At 37.0% G+C, this 20,027-nt stretch overlaps 6 protein-coding genes and 1 pseudogene across 11 annotated transcripts; 2 read left to right on the plus strand and 5 right to left on the minus strand.

Moving 5' to 3' along the window:
• The first annotated feature begins 15 nt into the window (after positions 1-15).
• Positions 16-2,488, plus strand: LOC135168948 (gamma-secretase subunit PEN-2). Of its 2 annotated transcripts, none has more exons than XM_064133594.1 (4): positions 16-152; positions 399-1,870; positions 2,086-2,190; positions 2,296-2,488. In XM_064133594.1, the coding sequence occupies exons 2-4, from the start codon at positions 1,810-1,812 to the stop codon at positions 2,433-2,435; spliced, it is 306 nt and encodes a 101-aa protein (XP_063989664.1). In that variant the 5' UTR covers positions 16-152; positions 399-1,809; the 3' UTR covers positions 2,436-2,488. The 2 variants fall into 2 exon arrangements, with proteins under 2 accessions (XP_063989664.1, XP_063989663.1); XM_064133593.1 differs by having other exon boundaries at positions 22-162.
• LOC135168932 (glucose-6-phosphate exchanger SLC37A2) lies at positions 2,471-6,042 on the minus strand. Of its 4 annotated transcripts, none has more exons than XM_064133558.1 (9): positions 5,816-6,042; positions 5,316-5,741; positions 5,148-5,226; positions 4,927-5,062; positions 4,468-4,833; positions 3,985-4,026; positions 3,402-3,603; positions 3,105-3,253; positions 2,471-2,983 (listed from the first exon to the last, which is right to left on the minus strand). In XM_064133558.1, the coding sequence occupies exons 2-9, from the start codon at positions 5,590-5,592 to the stop codon at positions 2,618-2,620; spliced, it is 1,617 nt and encodes a 538-aa protein (XP_063989628.1). In that variant the 5' UTR covers positions 5,593-5,741; positions 5,816-6,042; the 3' UTR covers positions 2,471-2,617. The 4 variants fall into 4 exon arrangements, with proteins under 4 accessions (XP_063989628.1, XP_063989627.1, XP_063989629.1 ...); XM_064133557.1 differs by having other exon boundaries at positions 3,985-4,029; XM_064133559.1 differs by lacking the exon at positions 3,985-4,026 and having other exon boundaries at positions 5,816-6,040.
• Positions 6,043-6,617: 575 nt separating this feature from the next.
• Positions 6,618-8,707, minus strand: LOC135168941 (ribosome biogenesis protein BRX1 homolog). The gene is made up of 3 exons (XM_064133584.1): positions 8,291-8,707; positions 7,555-7,831; positions 6,618-7,376 (listed from the first exon to the last, which is right to left on the minus strand). The coding sequence occupies exons 1-3, from the start codon at positions 8,408-8,410 to the stop codon at positions 6,658-6,660; spliced, it is 1,116 nt and encodes a 371-aa protein (XP_063989654.1). The 5' UTR covers positions 8,411-8,707; the 3' UTR covers positions 6,618-6,657.
• Positions 8,708-8,721: 14 nt separating this feature from the next.
• LOC135168630 (endoribonuclease Dicer-like) lies at positions 8,722-9,183 on the minus strand. Its single transcript, XM_064133010.1, has one exon. The coding sequence runs from the start codon at positions 9,181-9,183 to the stop codon at positions 8,722-8,724; it is 462 nt and encodes a 153-aa protein (XP_063989080.1).
• LOC135168926 (endoribonuclease Dicer-like) lies at positions 9,036-14,032 on the minus strand (annotated as a pseudogene).
• Positions 14,033-14,411: 379 nt separating this feature from the next.
• LOC135168943 (transmembrane protein 115) lies at positions 14,412-17,243 on the plus strand. The gene is made up of 4 exons (XM_064133586.1): positions 14,412-15,007; positions 15,787-16,042; positions 16,130-16,306; positions 16,401-17,243. Exons 1-4 carry the CDS (start codon positions 14,557-14,559, stop codon positions 16,603-16,605), a joined length of 1,089 nt encoding a protein of 362 aa, XP_063989656.1. The 5' UTR covers positions 14,412-14,556; the 3' UTR covers positions 16,606-17,243.
• On the minus strand, positions 17,237-20,019 carry LOC135168945 (27 kDa hemolymph protein-like). Of its 2 annotated transcripts, none has more exons than XM_064133588.1 (5): positions 19,866-20,019; positions 19,538-19,710; positions 18,000-18,473; positions 17,661-17,826; positions 17,237-17,569 (listed from the first exon to the last, which is right to left on the minus strand). In XM_064133588.1, the coding sequence occupies exons 2-5, from the start codon at positions 19,572-19,574 to the stop codon at positions 17,335-17,337; spliced, it is 912 nt and encodes a 303-aa protein (XP_063989658.1). In that variant the 5' UTR covers positions 19,575-19,710; positions 19,866-20,019; the 3' UTR covers positions 17,237-17,334. The 2 variants fall into 2 exon arrangements, with proteins under 2 accessions (XP_063989658.1, XP_063989657.1); XM_064133587.1 differs by having other exon boundaries at positions 19,827-19,978.
• Positions 20,020-20,027: the final 8 nt, after the last annotated feature.

Genomic DNA, 20,027 nt, shown 5'->3' on the forward strand with positions numbered 1-20,027 from the left:
ATATCAGAGAGATTTGGCAAATTCAAGGCTTCAGTTCTTGAGCTGTAGGGACATAGTGCGGAGATACTTTAGTGTTGAACTGTAGGGCCGCAGTGCGATCTAGTTCAGGGACACTTGAGAGCGGTTATTTGCTGATAAAGAACCTTCAGGGGGTGAGTTAAGGTACTTGTACAGTTATTATACACGAACAGGAAGAAAAATTCGTTACAGTGTTGTAATTTGGAGAATTTATATATTTTTTTCATGAACAGAGTTAATGTATAAGACATGTTTTGCAAAAACATTAAAAATCATGCACCAGCCTTGTTTTGACTTGGACTGTGCCTTATTCTTCCCAAAATATAAAAGTGGCCATTCAGATTATGATATTTCAAAGTAAAGTAGAGTTGCAATTCTAGGGGATTTGACTACCGCCAGCTGCATCGTAGTGTTAACTCAACCAGCTCGATGTACTGATGAATTGATTCCTTCAAAACTGCTTGTCGACTTATAGTACTTACGCCTTCATTACGAGCTGCCTGAAGAAGGGTGTGCTCTGTGTGGTCTTCACCCAGAGTAGATTCACTGATACTGCAGGCTTTACTTTCATCATTCACAGGAGAATAATTGTCGAGGGATGACTCGAAAGTAATTGTCTCGACCTATGATGTCCTCTGGTCCTCCTGAATTGTTAACAGCTTGTGCTCGATGGCCTTGAGCCTGTCATGGAGCTGCTCAATGTTTTTTTCAGCCATCACAGCCCGAATCTGCTCTAATAGTCGAGTAATCTCCTGGACCAACTGTTTCTTGCTCGCCTCAGCAACTTCAGCTATCTCATGCATTCCCATGAATGCAATCAAATTGCTGTTTAATGGCTCAGCGACCTCTCGAAGTTTATTTTGCAAAGCTTGGTTTTTCGCAAGAAGGTCCTGATGCTCGAGAGGGCAATTGACGACAGGGCCCCTCTCAATGGGCTTGAGTTTTAACTGCTTTATACGCAGAGTAAGATGGTCACCTTCTGTAGCCTTGGACTGCTGCTTGACAATAGGCTTATTTTTTATTTTGCTGGTCCTGTCTGTGCACCTCAATGGGCTGAAGGTCTCAAAATTATTGTCTGACGGACTGACGTAGGCGATCATCAAAGTGAAGGAGTTCCCACGGAAGGAGTCGTGCAGGAGGCGAGTCTGCTTGCTGTCACGGTATCCAATGTGGCCTGCGTTCTTCTCTAAGCTGGAAATGATATTGCCAAGGGGAAGAAGACCCATCATTTTCCGCTACAATCGCCCATTTCCGTGAATTAATAAACGTTTTGATCATGACATATAGATTGATACATTTTTCTGTTGATTAAACATTGTGCGATTTTAACAATATTCAAAATAATATAATCAAATACCTTGACTCAACTATTTTAATATTGGGGAGGGGCAGGATTTGTTTATGATGCCGATCTATCAAAATGGTTAAATTCTGTGCAATTGTGCCATAATTTCCAAATTTTCATGCCATGTTTTTTTGGGAGAAATTGAAAAAAAGAAATTGAGTGCCTCCCCTGAGATTTGAACGCTCGACCGCGAAAATTGCTGAGTGGAGGGAACGAAACGCGCGTGAGGGGAAGGCAGTGCACAGCGCCATGCACGGCTTCCGAAAGGACTTCTCCTCCTGTTTCAGGGGCGGCGACATGAAAGGTTGAGAACACATTCCATTGTCAAACCTTATTACATGCACCCAACTTCGACCAACTGACAGCCGTTGCACTTGACGATAAGTGTGAAATTTTCAACGTCAAATACTTTGTCGTTCAAATAGGGTGATTGTTGGAGCCTGGAAATGGATTTATCAAAAACACCCAACGATAAGAAACTTCATCTCTGCAAATGGTATTTTAGAGGTAAAAATCAAGCAATAATAGGTTATAAGGTGTTTTTGTATTGCCAATAGGTTTCGATAATATTGTAAATTTATTAAAGGACGTCTAAAGTAGCCCATAATAATTTATTAACAACTTTAACTCAACTTTCCATATCAAATCGTCAGAGTTAATAGTTTTGTCCATGAATAACTGCTTTTCCCTGCACAAAAGTATTAAATTTGTTGGTGTTCCAGGTGGATTTGCATTGTTACCATTTCTATGGATGGTTAACACAATCTGGTTTTTCAAGGAGGCTTTTCTCGTGCCCCAATACGAAGAGCAGAGAACAATACGAAAATGTAAGTCTCTCAAAAATCTGTTTATTCCCTCTATCGTATTAGCAACAAGAAATTAATCGTGTTATCAATCACTTCCTGTACATTATCCCGCTTCGATGTTTTCAGACGTCATTCTATCAGGTATTGGGGCGCTATTCTGGAGCGCTATCCTATTAACCTGGATAATAACATTCCAGACACACCGAGCAGCTTGGGGACATTTTGGCGACAGCATAAGTTATATCATACCCGAGGGTATTCCATAATAACTCCATGAATATAATATTCTAAACACAATAAATTTTTTTTCAAAAAAATATTTATTATACAATACATTGCTTTATTACTCCTCTCGACCATATCGTCGCCTGATATTTTGAGATTAAGGCGTAAAGGAATATAGAAGAAAAATAAGTAATTGAATTAAGAATATCATTTTTAATATCTTCTACACGGCCAACCGTCGTTGTCTCATTCCCCGTAAATCTCTGTACGTGAGCCTGGTAAGGAATAATAGGGCTAATGCATCAGCAGCCATTAGCATGTAGAATACATTGTGCCAGCCCATCCACCGTGAGACTAGTCCAGCTAACAGTGGCCCGACAGCAGCACCAATACTGCCAGTACCATCGATAATAGCAGTCACCGTTGCAAGAGCCTTCGAATCATCACCCAAACTTTTATGAGTTCCTAGTTCAGCGGATACGGCTGTTGTTATTAAGGCGTATGGACCGTTTACAAGGGCTCCAGTGACCAGTAGTAATACTACATTTGTTCCCAGATTTGTACTTCCCGTCGAGTCATAAATGAAGAGCTGAAATAATTTATTATTATTATAGTAGGTGAAAACAGCGATTTGAATAGTTGGAAAGTAATAATTTGCAAAAGCGTTTTTCCCCTTGTCAAATACAGAGAAAATTTTGTTTGGCACCTACCATGGGTACAGCGAGAATCAACATTCCAGAACAGGTAACTGCACTCATTCCAGTGTAATCAGATAGAATTCCAGCTGCAATAGCTCCAGCAATACCACCCACATCGAATAAAATTGATAAGTCAGCGCTCAATGTTGGACTGTAGGTTGCTGAACAAAATAAAAGGCTCAAGATCAGCAAAAAATAAAACAACTTCTCATAATGAAAGTCTTAAGTATCATTTTTGGGTAAAATCCAGTCTAAAGCATCAATTGTTAGATTGGCAATAAATTATCTAGAATAATTGATTTTACTAACTTGAAGCATTAATGTAGAGTGGCAGCCAGTATAAAAATGTATAGCTCACAAGTTTTGAAAAGAATAATGAACACGAGTATTCCACAACCCCAGGAATTTGCACCGCTCCGATAAATCCAATTGCTCGTTCATTACCGCAACTCCGACTCCGTCTGTTCCCTGGTAGCATAGGGCTCGTTTCAGATTGTAAATGAGCTGCGTCCTTTGTACATAATAAAGAATAAATAAATAACAATCTAATAATTCTATTCACAAGTATATCATTAGGTACGAACACGAAAAAATGACTAGAATCTCAGTAATCCAGAGGAGCTTTTTTCCAACAATTTTACAATCATATAGGAGTAGAAGGAAGGAATTACTGTATTTTAAACAATGAAAATTTTACAAAAAAATTATTTGACAAATAACCCTTGCAGTTAAAAAAATCTCAAAATTTGTTAAATACAATCTTCATTATTAGGCATTTGTCTCTCCTTTTCCTCGTTTATTTTCTTCTCCGTGTAATTGACTTGCTATTATTCATATTAGAAGTATTTGACATGAACCATTTTATTGAATTATGTTAATTACATGCACTTACAGGATGGTTAACATGCTGATGCCAGCTACAGCGATGCGTGATCTGCTAAAGTTAATGAAAATACAACAAACTAGCTATATATTATTGCGAAATTAAACTACAAAATGAAAGAAAACCATGATTAATCGTATGAATTAGCAGGAAGATTAGAAAAAAAATAGAAACTTATGAACAAAATTTATGAAATAATAATGGTATATATAAAGCTTATCTTGCATATCTCTACGAATTTGAAGAGAATAAATTCTTGCTAATCACCAAATATCGAGATAAATAAATAAATTATTTCCATAAAAAATTTGATTTCCAGTGTTTTTCTCTTTGATTTTTCGTCAAGCTGTTCAGTGATTTCATTCTTGAAATAATATTGTTATCGTAATCCTTCTAAACCATGAGAAATAAAAAAAATTATTTTGAATTTTTTTGCCCAGAAATCGTTGAAACCACTGGAGAATTTACCGAGATTGTATTCATCATACTTACGTCTTCAGCTTGTCTGTGTCGTATATCATTGTCTTCACCAGATGTGCCTTCGTCTGAACTAGTGGCATTCAATTTTTTAAACCGAGGCTGACTCGGTATGAGGCAATCTACATCTTGGGGATAGGGTGTCAAAAATAAAAATATTATAAAACCAGCTATGCCAATGCCAACGCCCGGAATAATAAAACTCATTCCCCAATTTGTCTCCACATACTCAGCTGCTATCAAAGTTCCCAGAATATTTCCCAACGATGTGTGAGAGTTCCAAACTCCAAAAATTAGACCTCTTTTTCCCTTCTCGAACCAATTACCTATGACCGTTACTACACCAGGCCATCCGGTAGTCTGGAATACACCACCCATTGCCTGACAATAACATATTGAAATGTTGTGTATAAATGTTGAGACTATTAATGCTTATAAAAGTTTTGGGGACATTTTTTTGATTTTTTCAATTACCTGAATGAGGATGAAATACCCGAGACTGTGGATCTCGTATGCTTTAGAAATTCCCAATAAATAACTACTTATTCCTGACAGCAGCATTCCCAGAGATAAAAAATATCTTAAATTCACTCTATCAGCAACGAATCCACTGGAAAAATTTTAAAAGTCAATTCATTAGTTCAACTCTGTCTATTGTTTTTTTTCCGAGAGTGAAGCTTACATGAAATCGTCACCTGAGGAACATGGCTGCTGCATACGCGAATAAAAAGGCCGAATCCAGAGTTCCAAGGAGAGCAGGAGCGTCAGGGGTGTCTAAAAATAAATAAACAAATTGCAAAACAAATGGAAAAACAAAATTGACCGAGCTTGTTGGATATTTTTAATGAAAAAAGTTCGCATACCAAACGGTGCCCAATCACACCAAGTGTCCTTGTTGTTGTCATCTATGATAATATCAGGTGGAGGTGACAATGTACTGCAGTTCAGATTAAAAACATTTTTGACAACAGAAATGGGCTTTCTTGACATATGGTAGCACGTGTATGCCATGTACGTGAGTGCTAGAACACCTCCACGATACCACGCTAATTTATTCACTCTACGATTTCGACAGCATTTCTCGCTGATCCAGTAGATCAACTTTATTCCCCAGGGAACGTCTCCTGATGGTTGGACCATATTAATTCTTGTTTAATTTCAATTTTGTTCAGGCCTTCGTTCACTTTGGATTAATATCTCTCAGTTCGTCGCCATACTTTTCAACGGACTCATAGTTCTTTCAGTCATTAGTTACTCACTAATTCCAACGAAAGAACCATGTATCATATCTAAAATAATTAAAGTAGAGTGCGTCATATACTTTGACGGATAATGAGTATCAGTAGAGAGTGAAAATACTTACTGGGTAATCAAACATCTATTTATTGGAATGAAAGGTCCTTGATCACTTGGGTAGGATAAGCGGATTAGAAAAAAAATGGAATTAAACGAGATTAAATGCTATATGAGATGATGCAGGGATGAACATTGTCGGGGCCACGCGTTAGGCACATATATGTCGAAAGATTTTATTTCTAACTCATGTCAATAAAGAAATTGTGGGCACTGACTGCGATGAAGAAAAAGAGGGAACGATCTGTTTCGCCATCTGGCGACAGAGGATCGTAGTGTTTATCAGGTTAATCGAAAACATGGGGGGGCTCCGTTTGTACTTGTTCAACTGTACAAATGATCAACTGTACAGAGAATTTTTAAACGGTAAGAGCAATAATTATCAAAGAAGTTTTTCTGTGTTATGATCAACGAAACCCAATATTCCTCATCGCCTAATATTTACAACTAATTTTTTTACGCAAATTTCTGAGTCAATGAATGTAGTGTGTGAGTTAATTAAAAACATTCTAATGGAATTATTGTGATGATCTCCATGATGAATATTATGAGGAATGAATTAGGCAGACTCCAATTTCATGTAAAAAATCTACAGAACCGTTATTTATATAAGGAGATAGCTGATTGAATAAGGTGCCAGGTGATGATGGTGCCCGGTTTAACAGCGGTGGAGGGATTCTTAAATCAAACTTGAAAATGATGTTTAGACGGGAATTATCACTTCCCCAATTTGGGGATGACATTTTTTGTACTTCCCAAATTATTTCCCATCGGTTCATGCATATTCGGTTTGTTAAAAAACAAGACAAAAATCTAAAATACTTTTTTTATTTAACCACCTAAATAACAAATTCATTTTCCTTTCTTCTTCTTTGTCACCTTCGACCCCAGTGTTTTGGACTTGGTGGTCTTCTGAGCCCTTTTTTGGAAATTCCTCAGAGCTCTTTTCTCAAGTTCCTTCATCTCGGATGGAGATTTTCCTTCGAAGGGATCCACAGTTTCCTCACCCGTCTCCCCAGTCCCCTGGTTCGTCCGTAGCTCCTCTGACTCTCCGGCCTCCAGCTCCTTGGCCTTCACCAATGGTTCTCCTTTGAATATATCATCCAATGGATTCAACGAGTACGAGACCTCAGGCTTGTTCGCCTTCTGTGCCATCTTCTGCTCGATTCTATTTATGTATTTTCCTCCAGCTTTCTTATTTATGGCTTGGCGAAACTTGGCTGGAGAGATGTAGAAGGAGTTGTCCCAGAGGGTTTCTCCTCCAAAACTCCCGGCGAATATTTTCACTGGATTCAAGACAAATCTGGGACCTATCTCTGCCAATCCTCCATCTTCAGTCAGAATCTGGTAGTTTCTGAACCATATCCTGTTGTCCAGGACGCTGAATGTGTAGACGTGGTCGAAGAAGGGCTTGCTTTTGGGGTGGTGGTTGGGCACACCAAATATCTGGGTGAACAACTCTCGCAGAAGGGCGTAGTGAGGATTTGTGGAGAAATTCTCATCGAAGGAGAGAATTGGACGTGATCCCTTTAGGCAATTGCCTGTCAATTTCATTTCTCCCATTGTGTAAACTGTGAAAATTGATAGTTTAAATAAATTTGAATTTTTCAAAAAGTTGATGAATTAAAATGAGAAAATGAAAAAAAAAACAAACAATCAAAACCTCATTGGAAAATAGAAATTCAAAGATTAGGAAAGAAGTAGGAAATGAATTTGGGAAGATAATATGGAATTGTTAGATTAACTTACTATTCTCAACCAAAAATTTCGCAGAAGGACCACTTTTGACATTTGAAAACCACATGTAGAGATCTCTTTTCTTCCTCCCTTCGAATAAAACCGCCTTGTTACAATTTTTGGCTTCGCAAATCTCGTTCACCACCTGGAGGTTCTTCTGCCTTTCCATTTTAGCTTCTGTTCGATGATGAGGCATGAGTGACTTCAAATCCTCCATCAAGTGACGGTCTCGATGATTTATCCCTCTGGACGCGAAGACCAAGACCCTTTGTCGGTTCGTCCATTTTTCCTAGAAGTAAAGAGGTGGATGAAACAGAGTGACCTTAGTTCACTCAGCGTTATCTGCTGAATGAACGACGGAATTTGAATAAATCAGATCTCAGTTTTGAGTTTTTGAAATAAAAAAATTTGTTTTCATTTCAATGATATTTTCACTTCACTGGTGTCGAGTTATAAACGATTGACAAATATCCGTTTCTCTTGCCGTATCTATCAGGAGGATGGAAGAAACTCAACAGTTTGAATTTTATTTAGAAGTCAAGGGATTGTTGAACCGCTTAATCAGGACTAAATTGTATGATTACATAGAAATCTTATAACTCGTCTGTTGTTTTTGTTGCATTATTAATGAATGTTCCATCCATCTCTCAAGAGATGAATTTAGATCGAACAAAAAAACTCAATTCCAATCTTTCCTTCTTCTGAATAATATTCCAATAATGACAACGAAATGACATGAACAACTAACCCTTTTAACTGGTGGCTCATCTGACGACCTCTTAGCAGGAAGGACTTCTCCCTCGTCCTTAGGTATTCCTTGCTTCACATTTTCGATTTCCCTTTTCCGTTTCAGTGACTTGTTTGCCATTTTTCAATGAAAAAAATACTCAACACTTCTAACACAATTCGACTGTGGTTTTGCACGTGGAGGACTTAGCATTTAGGTTAGGTTTAGGTGAACGCCTGGCGGGGAGAAAATGGCGACATGCAGACCCTAGGGTCCCCACAGTGTTAGAAAAAAATGGAGGCGGGAAAGAATAAAACTAGAGTATGAAATTAACAAATTCTTTCTTACCTTTTAATCAAGATCTAAAATACAATATTTGGAAAAACGATGCCTAGCACGCATTCGTAAATCCCTTTGTCGTCTTACAAAAGTACTAAATCAATACAATATTCCTATCTGTGACCAGGAAGATATTTTCTCATTGGAAATGGCTCTGGTTTCATCTGACAATTCCCCGTTTTTCGTTCCTCCAAATTCAGGGGAAGTTCATAGAGAACATTCGGTGAACTATTCTCATTTTTAATCATTTTTTTGATTTCTTTGGGCACATGAAAACAGGGCGATAGAAAGCTACTCTTGGCACTAAAATCATCTATCGACAATCTACCTGGAAGTAATATTTTCTCACCGCAGTAGAATAGATGATTACTGACGATTTGTCCTTTGAAAACAGTCAGTCTACCTTCAGTATAGTACGGATAACGTTGAAAAAGATAAGCTGAGATGATGTACTTCAGAAATGAATCTCCGAGTGTTTCCAATCGTTCGAGATTGAATACATCGTAAGCTGATTTTGGAGTCAGAGCATACATGATATCCAGGGGAGTTGGTCCAGTCAGTAGAGATTCAGACATGTCATGTTTATCTATCAGTTGAATATTAGGTACTGAAACGTGGGGTCGCTTGAAAAATCGATACTTGTTGTATTTTTCCATCAGTATCTCAACATTTCTGGAACGAACGATCAGCATCAACCTGCCCATTTGAATTGTCACCATCAACGTTCATATCATCCACAAGATCATGATCCTCCTTATCCTCGAGAGACTTTTCAGAACAATTCGATAAATCGCATTTGTCATCATCCTCGAACAATTGAAGAGGTGGCCAGGCACTTTTAGCCACTTCAATCACCCCCAATCCAGTCTCTCGTACTATTTTCTTCCTCAAATCTTCAGCAACCAACAGCTGAGACAGCCGATGAAGCAACGAAGGTAAGTACATAGTTTTAAGCTAATTAACACGTGGAAAGGTCATCCTCTCGCACAATTCTGGCACCAAATGCTCCTCAAAAGTGTCTCTTTCCCTTCTTTTGGATGATGCACTTCGACCCCTTGGCTTAATATAATCAATATTCGTGGATATTGCTTTAACTTTCAGCAGAGGTTGTCTGGTATCAGTGATCACCAAACCATGTTTCTCCCCGTAATAATGTCGATAATTTTTGAAGCCATCCGTAGGAAATTCAGTCAGTGGACTCATATTGTAACAGACTTTTGTCACAATATAAACAGTATCACGATAATTTGGCCTCACTAATTGCCAATCGTCGTAATCAACGACACTTGGAGCATTATTATCGCTCGAGTAACCAATCAGTGATAGGGCTGACACTAATGCCGCTTTATGGGGAGCCCCTCCTGATAAGTGACGAATCTTGAGGATCTCTTGATTATCATTGACAATATTCCAATGAATGTTTTCATTCACATCGATTGGTACAATGAGATAGGTGTTCTCACCATTTTCATTATCAAACATCGTAAAGGACTTGACGATACCCAAAACTTCTGCAAAAACAATCCAGTGAAAATTTTTCAACTGATTGATTTCAACAGAAGACAGAACAACTTCACCGTGATTGACATCAATTTCAACCTGTACAGTCCCTATGTTCATATACAATGGAAAACCAGGTACTTGAGACATTTTCTTGCTGGAGAGAATGGCAAAACCAGAGGAGTCGTTCAATAAATCGTAGAAAACTTGTTCTCGATGCTTTTTATCCTCAAATGGTCTCGAATACGTTGGTTTAACCTTGATGACATGTAAATAGGATACAGCATTCACCTGTGGATAAGCTGAACACAATTCCTCCGGATGAATGAATTTGTTTTGACGGTGACAGCTGTAAGTGCCCAGGAGAGTTGTCGGTCCAGCATGATCATTGAATTTCCAATTTCTCAAAAAATGTGCCACATCATGCCTTTGGTATCCGCAGGCAATAACCTCTCATTCAATTCTCCAATTTTATGCAGTTCAATGCAGGCCTTCAATGCAGCTGAGCGTTTAGCCAGTACCAAACTTGGCATTATATCACTAAAAATTTCGTCTTTTAAAGGAGATGGAAGTGGCATTGTGATAGAAACGATAAATTCTTCTGGATTATTCGTTTGGTGACTTTTAATTGTGGGTGTACAGATGGCAAATTTCGAGCTGCATAATTTATTACAGTATTGATAGATCAGTGATACTGCACCAGTGTCAGAAAGTGAATAGCGGTTTCCATTAGGTGCAACAACTTCGTAAGGCTTAATTACCGTTTTGTACAAAAACTCCTTTATCTCATCTGGCGGTGGAAATGGTCGAGCAATAATGTTACCTAGCAAGTATTTATTCAATTCCATTTCTGCCTTGACGTATGTATTATGCCTCGATTTTTCTTTCTCAGCGTCTGTCATGTTAATCATCATCACGTACTTACTGGACGAACGACGTGCACGACCTTTACTCTGTACATAAGACCGAAAGTCATTCGGTAAATCGTAACGTACCACTAGAGAGCAGAGGGGTATGTCAACACCCTCATCAATGACATCCGTTGCAATAAGGATATTCGACACATGAGTAGAAAATCTAGTTAAAGCTTCTTTGTTCCATTTTGATGTGGACATATCGTCGCAAGAGGTCTTGAATGCATTCACTGCTCCACCAAGTACGTAATCTGGTTTGATGAAAGAATATTGATCGTGTGATTTGGCAATGATGTTCAGCAAATAATACAAAAGTTTTGCTGTAAACCGACGATGAACAAATACAATTACAGAAAATGTATCAGTCGAATCTGATTCAGTGACATTCTCTTTGTAATGTCTTCGCAGTATTTCAATAAGTTTGATTACCTTGTCGGACGAGTATTTGTGAATTTGTTCAAATTCAGTCAAGTCCGTCTTATTAATTTCATCTTCAATGATCTTACGAATGAGTGTTAATTGAGAGACTGCGTAGATCAAAATCGTCAGACTATCCTCATCTTCGGCCCTTTTCTTCATTTTTTCCAGCTTCAGCATTTGGAAGAGAACAGCTTTGCTACCACCATACAGACCTTGAGTGTGTACATGCTCCTGTGCATCAGCAATGACATTTCGAAGTTTAGACAACTTTGACTTCGGTTGGAATGCTGGACTTGTCTCCTCATTCCTTCCGTGCTCTTTCAATTTAACTGAACCCAAGATTTTCATCATCATTTCAAACCTCTGAGATATTCGTGGATCAAGTGCCTGTGACACCGGTTGATATTCAACAAATTGTTCTGTTGGTCTTGCATAGTTTTCTATCATTGATAGTGAATCCACTGTTATGACTTTTGCGTGTAGAGTGATTTCCAATTCGTGAACAATATCAGCGACTTGGTGGATGGCGACGTTGGAATTCAATAATGTCGCTGATGTACCTAGAAAACGTGGTTGTTCGTGCACAGGCCATTTCTCGAAATGTCTCATAATTCGTCGCATTACGTGATCACCAACTGCTCTGTGACATTCGTCGAAGATGAGGAGGTTTACCTGATTCAGAGACATGTAACCGTGCTCCAAAATGTTGAGGAATATCTGGGCTGTCATCACTAGAACCTCAACATAATTAAATGAACAAAATATTTAATTCAATGGATAATAAAATTGTATTTTACGTTAGTATTAGTTGATAAGTTCAGTCAATTGCCATTGGTGTGAGCCAGCTTTTAATTAAGACTTTTCTAATTCCCAAGGGTCTGCGCATTATAGAGTAAGACTATTGATATTAAAAAATTGTTAAAAATAATTAATCGTTTTTCACAGAACGATATTTGAAAATAATCCTCCTTGAACTCCTCAGAAAATCATGTACTTTTGTAACCCTCCCGTCTCCCCTCGGCCCCGCCAAATCAGGTATTGCCGAGTTTGCATTTATTGCAATTTTCCTAAGATATAAATTACAAAGGCCAGGTTGCCTATTTTTATTTTCTTTCAACTTATTTTTCAAAATATTTTCATTTTTTATGCACCTCTGCTTGATGCAGGACTGCACACACAGTTTCAGATAAGATAGAAACACAAAAACTATATATTCCAGACAGTTCAGTCTACCCAACTGGGTCTTAAATCGGTTTACGGTATCTAGGGTGCTACTACTAAATCCTCTATGAAAGGTGAATTCACAATTGTTTACCTCATAGATTCATTTCGAACTACAAATTATCGGAAAAATTCATAAGTCTATGTCATCGGCTAATTTCAATCGAAGTAATTTTTTTGTTGAAAACCCTAAGTATTGGGTATTTACAGATAAAATTATTTATTATTTAGAACCAATTGAACACTTTCAAGTACTGCATAACATCAATATTAAAAATTTTCTTCTTCTAATAGTCAATATTTCCAGATTTAGATTTTAGATTTAGTATTTTCATCAGTTGTAAATATTAAATCCAGCCTTATTTAATATTTAAGCTAGTTTTTGAAGAAAATTCAACTTGAATATGTTCAGCACTGAAAGCTCGTGACGAAAACTTGAGTACCTCGTTGAGTCTCCCAGGCATTTGTCAAATAAACCCAAAAAAATCCGTTAAAATATCAAGTATCACGAGAATTACCTGATTCTTATCGAATTCCTCCTGCCACTTGGATTCTTTCCAGTAGTCAACATCCAAATCACCACTGTATCCCTCACAAGTGAGACCAGTATGTCTCTTAATGTACATTGATTGTTGAAGGACGAGGGGTACAGTATTAACTGCAAAAATTGTTCTTTTACCACCCTCTGAAAATGGTTTCCTGATAGATGCACTCATGGCCTTGATCAACATTACGGCGATGTATGTTTTGCCGGCCCCAGTTGGCAAGTAAAGTATCGAATTTCCCCTCAGGGCCAGTTCAAGCATGTCCACTTGATACGGATAAGGCGTCAATTCCGCCGTCTCCGACGTCTCCATTTTGACAAACTACAGAAACAAATCATAAAAACAATACAGAATAAGCAGGTTAATGCCTCTCTCTAAAAACTCAACAATTTTCCCCACCTGAAGACCTGAACTTCCGACGAATTTGTTGTTCTCTCGTTTAGTGGTGCAATATTCGGTTAAAATTAACCCAACAAAACATTCAGTTGTTCTGTCTTTGCGGCATCCAATGCGAATAGGATCGACTAATCCTCTTTGAAGAAATGTCCACTTTAATTCAGTTCATCACGAATACAATCCACTGACAGAGAATATAGGGGAGATCCCCAACGTTTATCGAAAGGCTGGCGACCTCCCTACCCTGCCGCCGCTGAGCTCAGTAACCTCAAAATGATTTTTAATCAATAATTCATAATTAGTGTTCTGTAGGGGATTGATGATCATCTATCAATCACCTGCAAACGATTCTCGATCGTTTGAGCGGTCATTCAACATTCTAGGGCCAAATTAAAAAAAAAAAGATGATAACTTCCGTAGAAATATTTCATTTTTTTGAAAAATTCATTTTAAAAAAACGATGATCGATTAAACAATAATTCTTATCTATCATAGACCTGCAAAGGACCTTCAAACGATTGGGCATGAGCGGGATAATTGATTAGAATAATAAGTTGATAACTTCTCGGAGCTGTACAAACGGAGCCCCCCCCCCATTATTGACGCTCTATTACGCTCCCTGTTTTACTTACAGGGACGTTAACGGAATTAGTTTCTGCGCTACCACTACGCAATATTGCGGTTGAAGCCTTTCCATAAGCGCTGGCGATCTCCCCTATAATCTCTGTCTCTGATACATACTTAGATTTTTTTAGGGTCAAATGAAATATCTCTAGGGTAATGTTATGTAGACCATCTGGTAACACTTCCCAATGGTTTTTAGTTGCCCGTAATACCCTTAGCCCTCCTCATGGATTCTATGAAATTTGTTAGGTTAGAAAGCAGTCCTGTTTTTCATCCTAAAAGAAAGGAACTATTGACACCTGAAAAGTGAATAATAATTCACATTAAAATGGCATTTATAAAGGCTTTGGGGCACGATATTCCGTACCTGCGACAGCAGTTTGTCGCCTTCCTCAGAAATACTAGTGCTTGTGTCAAAGTTATATGCATAATTGTATTTTTATCGTATTGTTTGTCATACATTGATCAAGCAGTACTAACTCTAAGTGTCACACCAGGCTATTTACTGCCTTCTGTCTTTTGGATATGGACAGCCTTTACCTTTTGTTTTTTGGAAATACATTTTTGGGAGGTATGCGCTGACATTATCACAGTTGGACTATGCGGTAAATTGATTGAACCTCTGTGGGGTGCTGTGGAAATGATGACTTTCTTTGCGATTGTCAATACTGGAGTTGCCATTCTATCGGCGATGTTTTATTTGTTTCTCTTCATGTGCACTGACGATCCGAGCTTTTTGTTTGAAATTCATATTCATGGACTTATGGGATACATTGCTGGTAAAAACATACGGAATTTTATTAATTTATTGGAAGGGGATTTATTATTAGTTAGAATACACGATAACCAGAGTTCTAAGTTTGGATGGTGTCCATCGAAATGTTTTTAAACCGAAAAAATATTGGTGAAAAATGATTCTCAATCAATTTTTTGTTTTTTAAAAATCAATTGGAATGAACCTGATTCCTTTAATTTTGGAATAGAATGAAGTATTTATAAAAAACGGGTCGATGTCCTCATGTGTGAATTTAATAAAAACTAGAGAAATCCTTGAGTATTTGTTAAAGAATTGGAAATATATAAATAAATGATTGAGCTGCATTTTTTCATCATTTATCTTCAATTTTTCATTTATTCAAATATACACCGAAATATCCAGTCCAAACTTGGTGTTCCGGTTATCGTAATGGTATCATTCGAACTAAGAAATGAATTAAAACTTAGGGAGAATATTGTTGTACGATAGAGTAAAAAATAACAAACTTATTTTTTGAGGTGACGTGTCTTTAAAAAATATTTCTAAACTGGCCATTTTTTAAAGCAAATTTTATTGTGTAACATTTCATACGCAAAACATGGAATAATTCATGTAATAAAATTGCTTCGGAAGAATTTTGAGTTAATAATATTATTGGTCAATATTAAGAAAAAGATGAGTTTTCTCAAGTATTATTGCTAATTGGAAAGGAGCATGAAATTAAATGCTGTAGTTTTTATTTGAGTGCTTTTTAAATTTAGAACACCATCATTGGCTCATAATTAAATTCATAATTTTCAGGAGTTAGCGTTGCTGTAAAACAAATAATGCCTGACCACATTCTCGCAAAAACTCCGATGGGAAAAATCACAAATAGAAATGTTCCGCTGACGGTTTGGATAATACTCTTACTATGGTGGTTGATTGGTTTGGTGGAGGGAACCCGGCCGACCATGTTTCTGAGTGGTTTATTAGTCTCCTGGATTTATCTGAGGTTTTATCAGAAACATACGAATGGTACCAAAGGAGATATGACTGACAATTTTACATTTGCTAGGTACTAGACCCTGAATTTGATTTTGTCCATTTGTTTTATTTATTTTGATAATTACTTTCGAATAATAATAATAATTGTTCCCTGCAGTTTTTTTCCAAACGTCTTACAACCGCCGGTGGCAGTCGTATGTAATACACTGCACAATTTGTTCGTTCGAATTGGTTTGTGTAAGAAGATTGTCCGGAGATTCGATATGTCAAACACCCCACCAGGGTTGGTCATCAGTTTACCTGGAATCGATCCCCAAGACAGCGAAAGACGAAGGTATACAGATAATTAAATTTCAAAACGATGCGTTAAACGAGTAATTTATATTTATTTTTTTCAATGGCTAAAAAAAAAATTCTCATTTTTTCAGACAAATCGCACTGAAAGCACTGAGCGAACGATTGAGCAAGGACCACGCAAGGGCTTGGCAACAGGATAAAAATAAAAAGCCCTCATCGGTGTCTCCGGTAGTGTCTGTGTCAATCCCCGAATCAGCACTTCCAAAACCCGTCCCGTCTCCCCTAATACCGCAACTTAACTTGAACATGCAAAATCAGACGTTTGGAAGTATGTGATGAGAAGGGCTCTGAAACAAAATGCTTGATGCATCTTGTAATTAAAACAACAGCGAAAGACTTGGATAGGGGGTTTGTTCCTGAATATTATGAGTATCCAGTTAATATTATTGGATTTTTTTTAGAAAAGGTTTCGTTTTAATGGAAATATTGTGCTTCATTGGAGGCGAAAACAATATTCATGGGCAGATTTTTTCGTCTTTCAGTTATCTTCAGACGTTGCCTGGAGGATAACTATAATGGGAAAATTATTTAAATAGCTCTATTTCGGAATTTAAATACAATGACAACATCGAGAATGTGCATGTAAAGAATAGCTATGGACATATTGTGCCATCAGTGTTTCTTTTCGCCTATTATTCCATTGTGACAGGAGAAATTTCAAGTTTCTTAAGTATTTTTCGAGATAGATCTTTTAACATTGTGCTCCCGAAATATTACATTACCTATAAAATACGTTGATTTATTTTATGAAAATAAAAAAAGATGTGATTTCGCTATTACCTTTTTGAGGTACATTAAAATATTCTAAGGATATTATGTTATTTGTGGCAATGAATGAGATGTAAATATTTCCCGTAAATATGTAATCTTATCTTGTACAGATCTTTGAGAAGAAAATATCACCAAATTTGTCATTTTTGTATTATTCATTTTTGAATAGTAATAATTACATCTGTCCAATGTTAATTTAAAAAATAGTTATCCATCTGAATTTTCTAGATTTTCTTAAACAAAACGAAAGACAATTGGTAAGAGCATTAGAATATTCAAATGAGGTATGGATACTGCATTATTCTGCACTTCGTCGGGGAGTGATCTTTCAACGTTGGACTTCAGGAGCCCTTCACAGGGAGTTTTACGCCTCACGAATGTCATTAAAGCATCCATGAGGTTTCCAGGCGTTGGGTCCTCGCATTTTTCCAATTCTTGGACGATACAGGCTTGAGTTCTCATTGCATCGCTGAAAAAAATCGGAAATATAGCAACGAATTTATATGGATTGAAAGTGCAACTAGCGATTGGAATAGAGAGAGAAAAATTCTATGGTTTACCTGCATGTTTGGACATCAAATTTAAGTGTTGGAATTTTATCAATTGTCGGCATTCCAGATTGACTTTCGTTAATTCGGATGTATTTACTGTATGTTGCATTTATGCATTTTCCTACCTCAAGGTATCTCTCCTGGAAACATTCTTTACCACCGGAGCCGATAAACACTGAAGCAATCATTCAAAAAATTTTATATCGGTATGAAAGTCAGTAATTCACATTTCTCAATGTGAACAGAAATATCCAGTGAAAATTAATAATTTGTGTTTGAATAATCAATATATACTAATTCTTCGTATTAATCCAATAAAAATATTCATTAAGCTGTGATTCAACTCACAAGCAATTCGATCTCCCTCTTTGTGACAGACGAAATTCAATACCGAGTGCGTAGCGTCCTTCACAATGCCCTCATTATACTTCTCCAGAGGCTCCAAACAAGGATCCAAGACATCAGTGAAGTTTGAAATGCACTGTTCGAAAATTGATCTTTTATCACAGTACTTTTTAAAAACAATATCAAGATCTCCAGTAGGCTTGGCATCCTCTATCTCCTTGTTGAGTGTGGTGAAATTCACGAGACCCTTCACACAACTGAAGAGCTCGTCTTTGGCATTAAAGATTTTATCAAAAGTCCCTGGCCCACCCTTCTTGTCACATTTCTCTTTCAATAATTCCTTCACTTCATTTATCTTTCCCATAATTTCCGTCTGATTCACTGCCGTGAGATTGAGGCTCCCGATTCCGGGAATCGTGTTGATCTTGTTCAAAACATCCGGGGGAATTGTTTGAGCGAAACAGCACAAACAAAATCCTGAAAATATTATTAATTTTTAATGTGGATTAACTAGTTAAATGTAAGTTTTCCTCCTTTTCGGAGAATTCTTATTTAATTTATCTCTCTACGTGATATTTTTTTTATCAGCTCCGATCTAGCTGATTGATAATTCTCCGCCAATAACCGCGATGTATTCATCAAAACTCAGTGTACGCATGTTCATTATCGGGATCATGAAAAAAAATAATAAAGTAATAGTCATTGATCAAAGTTGAGCAAAAATTGGTAGACTAATGACCAAATTACACTCTTTTACCCCAGATTCTCTCCAATTAAAATAATTCGTATCGATCATAATTAATTAATTCTCAATTCATATAAATTAATCCACTGACGTTTGCATTATAAGCTCCGGGATTTCATGGATAAAAAATAAATCTTCTCCGGAGAGAGTCCAACAAGTGGTTGAAATTTGAGAATAATTGAGTTTCTTAATTCTTCGTCGTTATAAATATACAATACCACAAAGTAGTGAATGGGCAAACTACTCTGTATGTAGATAATTTTTCTGAACACTGAAACTATTTTAATACAAATTTCAGGGAAATGAAAATATCTGTATTGATTCATTTCATTCATCTTCCTTAATTAGTATTATTATTTTAATTTGCTAATATATATTTTACGTAGGCTGTTTTCAAGTAAATTTTAGAAAAATACCCGGAGAGTTACTAATTAGTTATCAGAGTAGCATAAAAATTCCTTTAAAAAAATAAATAGTTAAATTTTATGGGCGTTGTAAGGACATCTCGGAGACCATAAAAAAACCTGTTGTCTGAATCAGATGAATATTTATATGAATTTGAATCAAGAATTATAACGGGCACAGGTTCCTGTGGAATGCATTCAAATGTTTGAAATTTAACCACTCGTATTTCATGTATTTCTATGCATTCAGAATTTTCAAAATAAATAAAATAGAGCTATTTACACAATTTTAGTTGACTCTCCTATCACTCCCGCTACTCAACAAATAATCAAAACGATAATATTGAATTGAAAAAATATGGTAATCTCGAAAACATGAACTTTGCACTTACCGAAACAGATAAGTCCAACAGCAATGATTCCCCTCATATTGTAATTTTAATATCTCAGTAATTTCCTTTGCTCGTGATTAATACTTTTTGCTCTCCACCAGATGAAAACTACACTTATGCAGCAGTGAAGATTTCAAGTAATGACAGAGGAGCCTGACGAGTTTTGACGGTTGCTTTAATCAAAAATATGCGCATTATTTGAAGTTGAACGTTAAAATGATTAAAAACAGTTGTATGATTTTTAAAAACAATTGAAAATGAAATGAAAAAACAATTTTTTTCGTCTTGCCTGCCCTGCTGTCGTCAATTGAGAAGGAGGAATGCTCACCGAGTGGTCGAGTTTCGGACACTGATTGAGTGGCGACAACAACTCGATGTACTGCGGACGCGGTCTAGAGTCTATCCTTCCAGAACAAGCGCCGCGGGTACCATACAATCCTCCACGTAACTCCTCCCCACTCTTGACCTTTTTTTTTTTAACTCGATACCA

This window comes from Diachasmimorpha longicaudata, chromosome 13 (genome assembly GCF_034640455.1).
Source record: "Diachasmimorpha longicaudata isolate KC_UGA_2023 chromosome 13, iyDiaLong2, whole genome shotgun sequence".
Taxonomy (NCBI): domain Eukaryota; kingdom Metazoa; phylum Arthropoda; class Insecta; order Hymenoptera; family Braconidae; genus Diachasmimorpha; species Diachasmimorpha longicaudata.

Excerpts from the sequence above, each read along its gene's own strand:
- LOC135168948 (XM_064133594.1), top strand. The coding sequence starts at position 1,810 with ATGGATTTATCAAAAACACCCAACGATAAGAAACTTCATCTCTGCAAA. Across the intron at positions 1,871-2,085 it reads CTGCAAATGGTATTTTAGAG|GTGGATTTGCATTGTTACCA; the intron begins GTAAAAATCAAG and ends TTGGTGTTCCAG. Across the intron at positions 2,191-2,295 it reads GCAGAGAACAATACGAAAAT|ACGTCATTCTATCAGGTATT; the intron begins GTAAGTCTCTCA and ends CGATGTTTTCAG.
- LOC135168932 (XM_064133557.1), bottom strand. The coding sequence starts at position 5,592 with ATGGTCCAACCATCAGGAGACGTTCCCTGGGGAATAAAGTTGATCTAC. Across the intron at positions 3,604-3,984 it reads ATCAGCATGTTAACCATCCT|GACGCAGCTCATTTACAATC; the intron begins GTAAGTGCATGT and ends TTATGTACAAAG. Across the intron at positions 2,984-3,104 it reads TGATTCTCGCTGTACCCATG|CTCTTCATTTATGACTCGAC; the intron begins GTAGGTGCCAAA and ends AAATTATTTCAG.
- LOC135168941 (XM_064133584.1), bottom strand. The coding sequence starts at position 8,410 with ATGGCAAACAAGTCACTGAAACGGAAAAGGGAAATCGAAAATGTGAAG. Across the intron at positions 7,832-8,290 it reads ATGAGCCACCAGTTAAAAGG|GAAAAATGGACGAACCGACA; the intron begins GTTAGTTGTTCA and ends CTTTACTTCTAG. Across the intron at positions 7,377-7,554 it reads GAAATTTTTGGTTGAGAATA|TTTACACAATGGGAGAAATG; the intron begins GTAAGTTAATCT and ends CAATTTTCACAG.
- LOC135168630 (XM_064133010.1), bottom strand. The coding sequence starts at position 9,183 with ATGTCTGAATCTCTACTGACTGGACCAACTCCCCTGGATATCATGTAT.
- LOC135168943 (XM_064133586.1), top strand. The coding sequence starts at position 14,557 with ATGGCATTTATAAAGGCTTTGGGGCACGATATTCCGTACCTGCGACAG. Across the intron at positions 15,008-15,786 it reads ACTTATGGGATACATTGCTG|GAGTTAGCGTTGCTGTAAAA; the intron begins GTAAAAACATAC and ends CATAATTTTCAG. Across the intron at positions 16,043-16,129 it reads GACAATTTTACATTTGCTAG|TTTTTTTCCAAACGTCTTAC; the intron begins GTACTAGACCCT and ends TGTTCCCTGCAG.
- LOC135168945 (XM_064133588.1), bottom strand. The coding sequence starts at position 19,574 with ATGAGGGGAATCATTGCTGTTGGACTTATCTGTTTCG. Across the intron at positions 18,474-19,537 it reads TGTTGGACTTATCTGTTTCG|GATTTTGTTTGTGCTGTTTC; the intron begins GTAAGTGCAAAG and ends TAATATTTTCAG. Across the intron at positions 17,570-17,660 it reads TTTGATGTCCAAACATGCAG|CGATGCAATGAGAACTCAAG; the intron begins GTAAACCATAGA and ends GATTTTTTTCAG.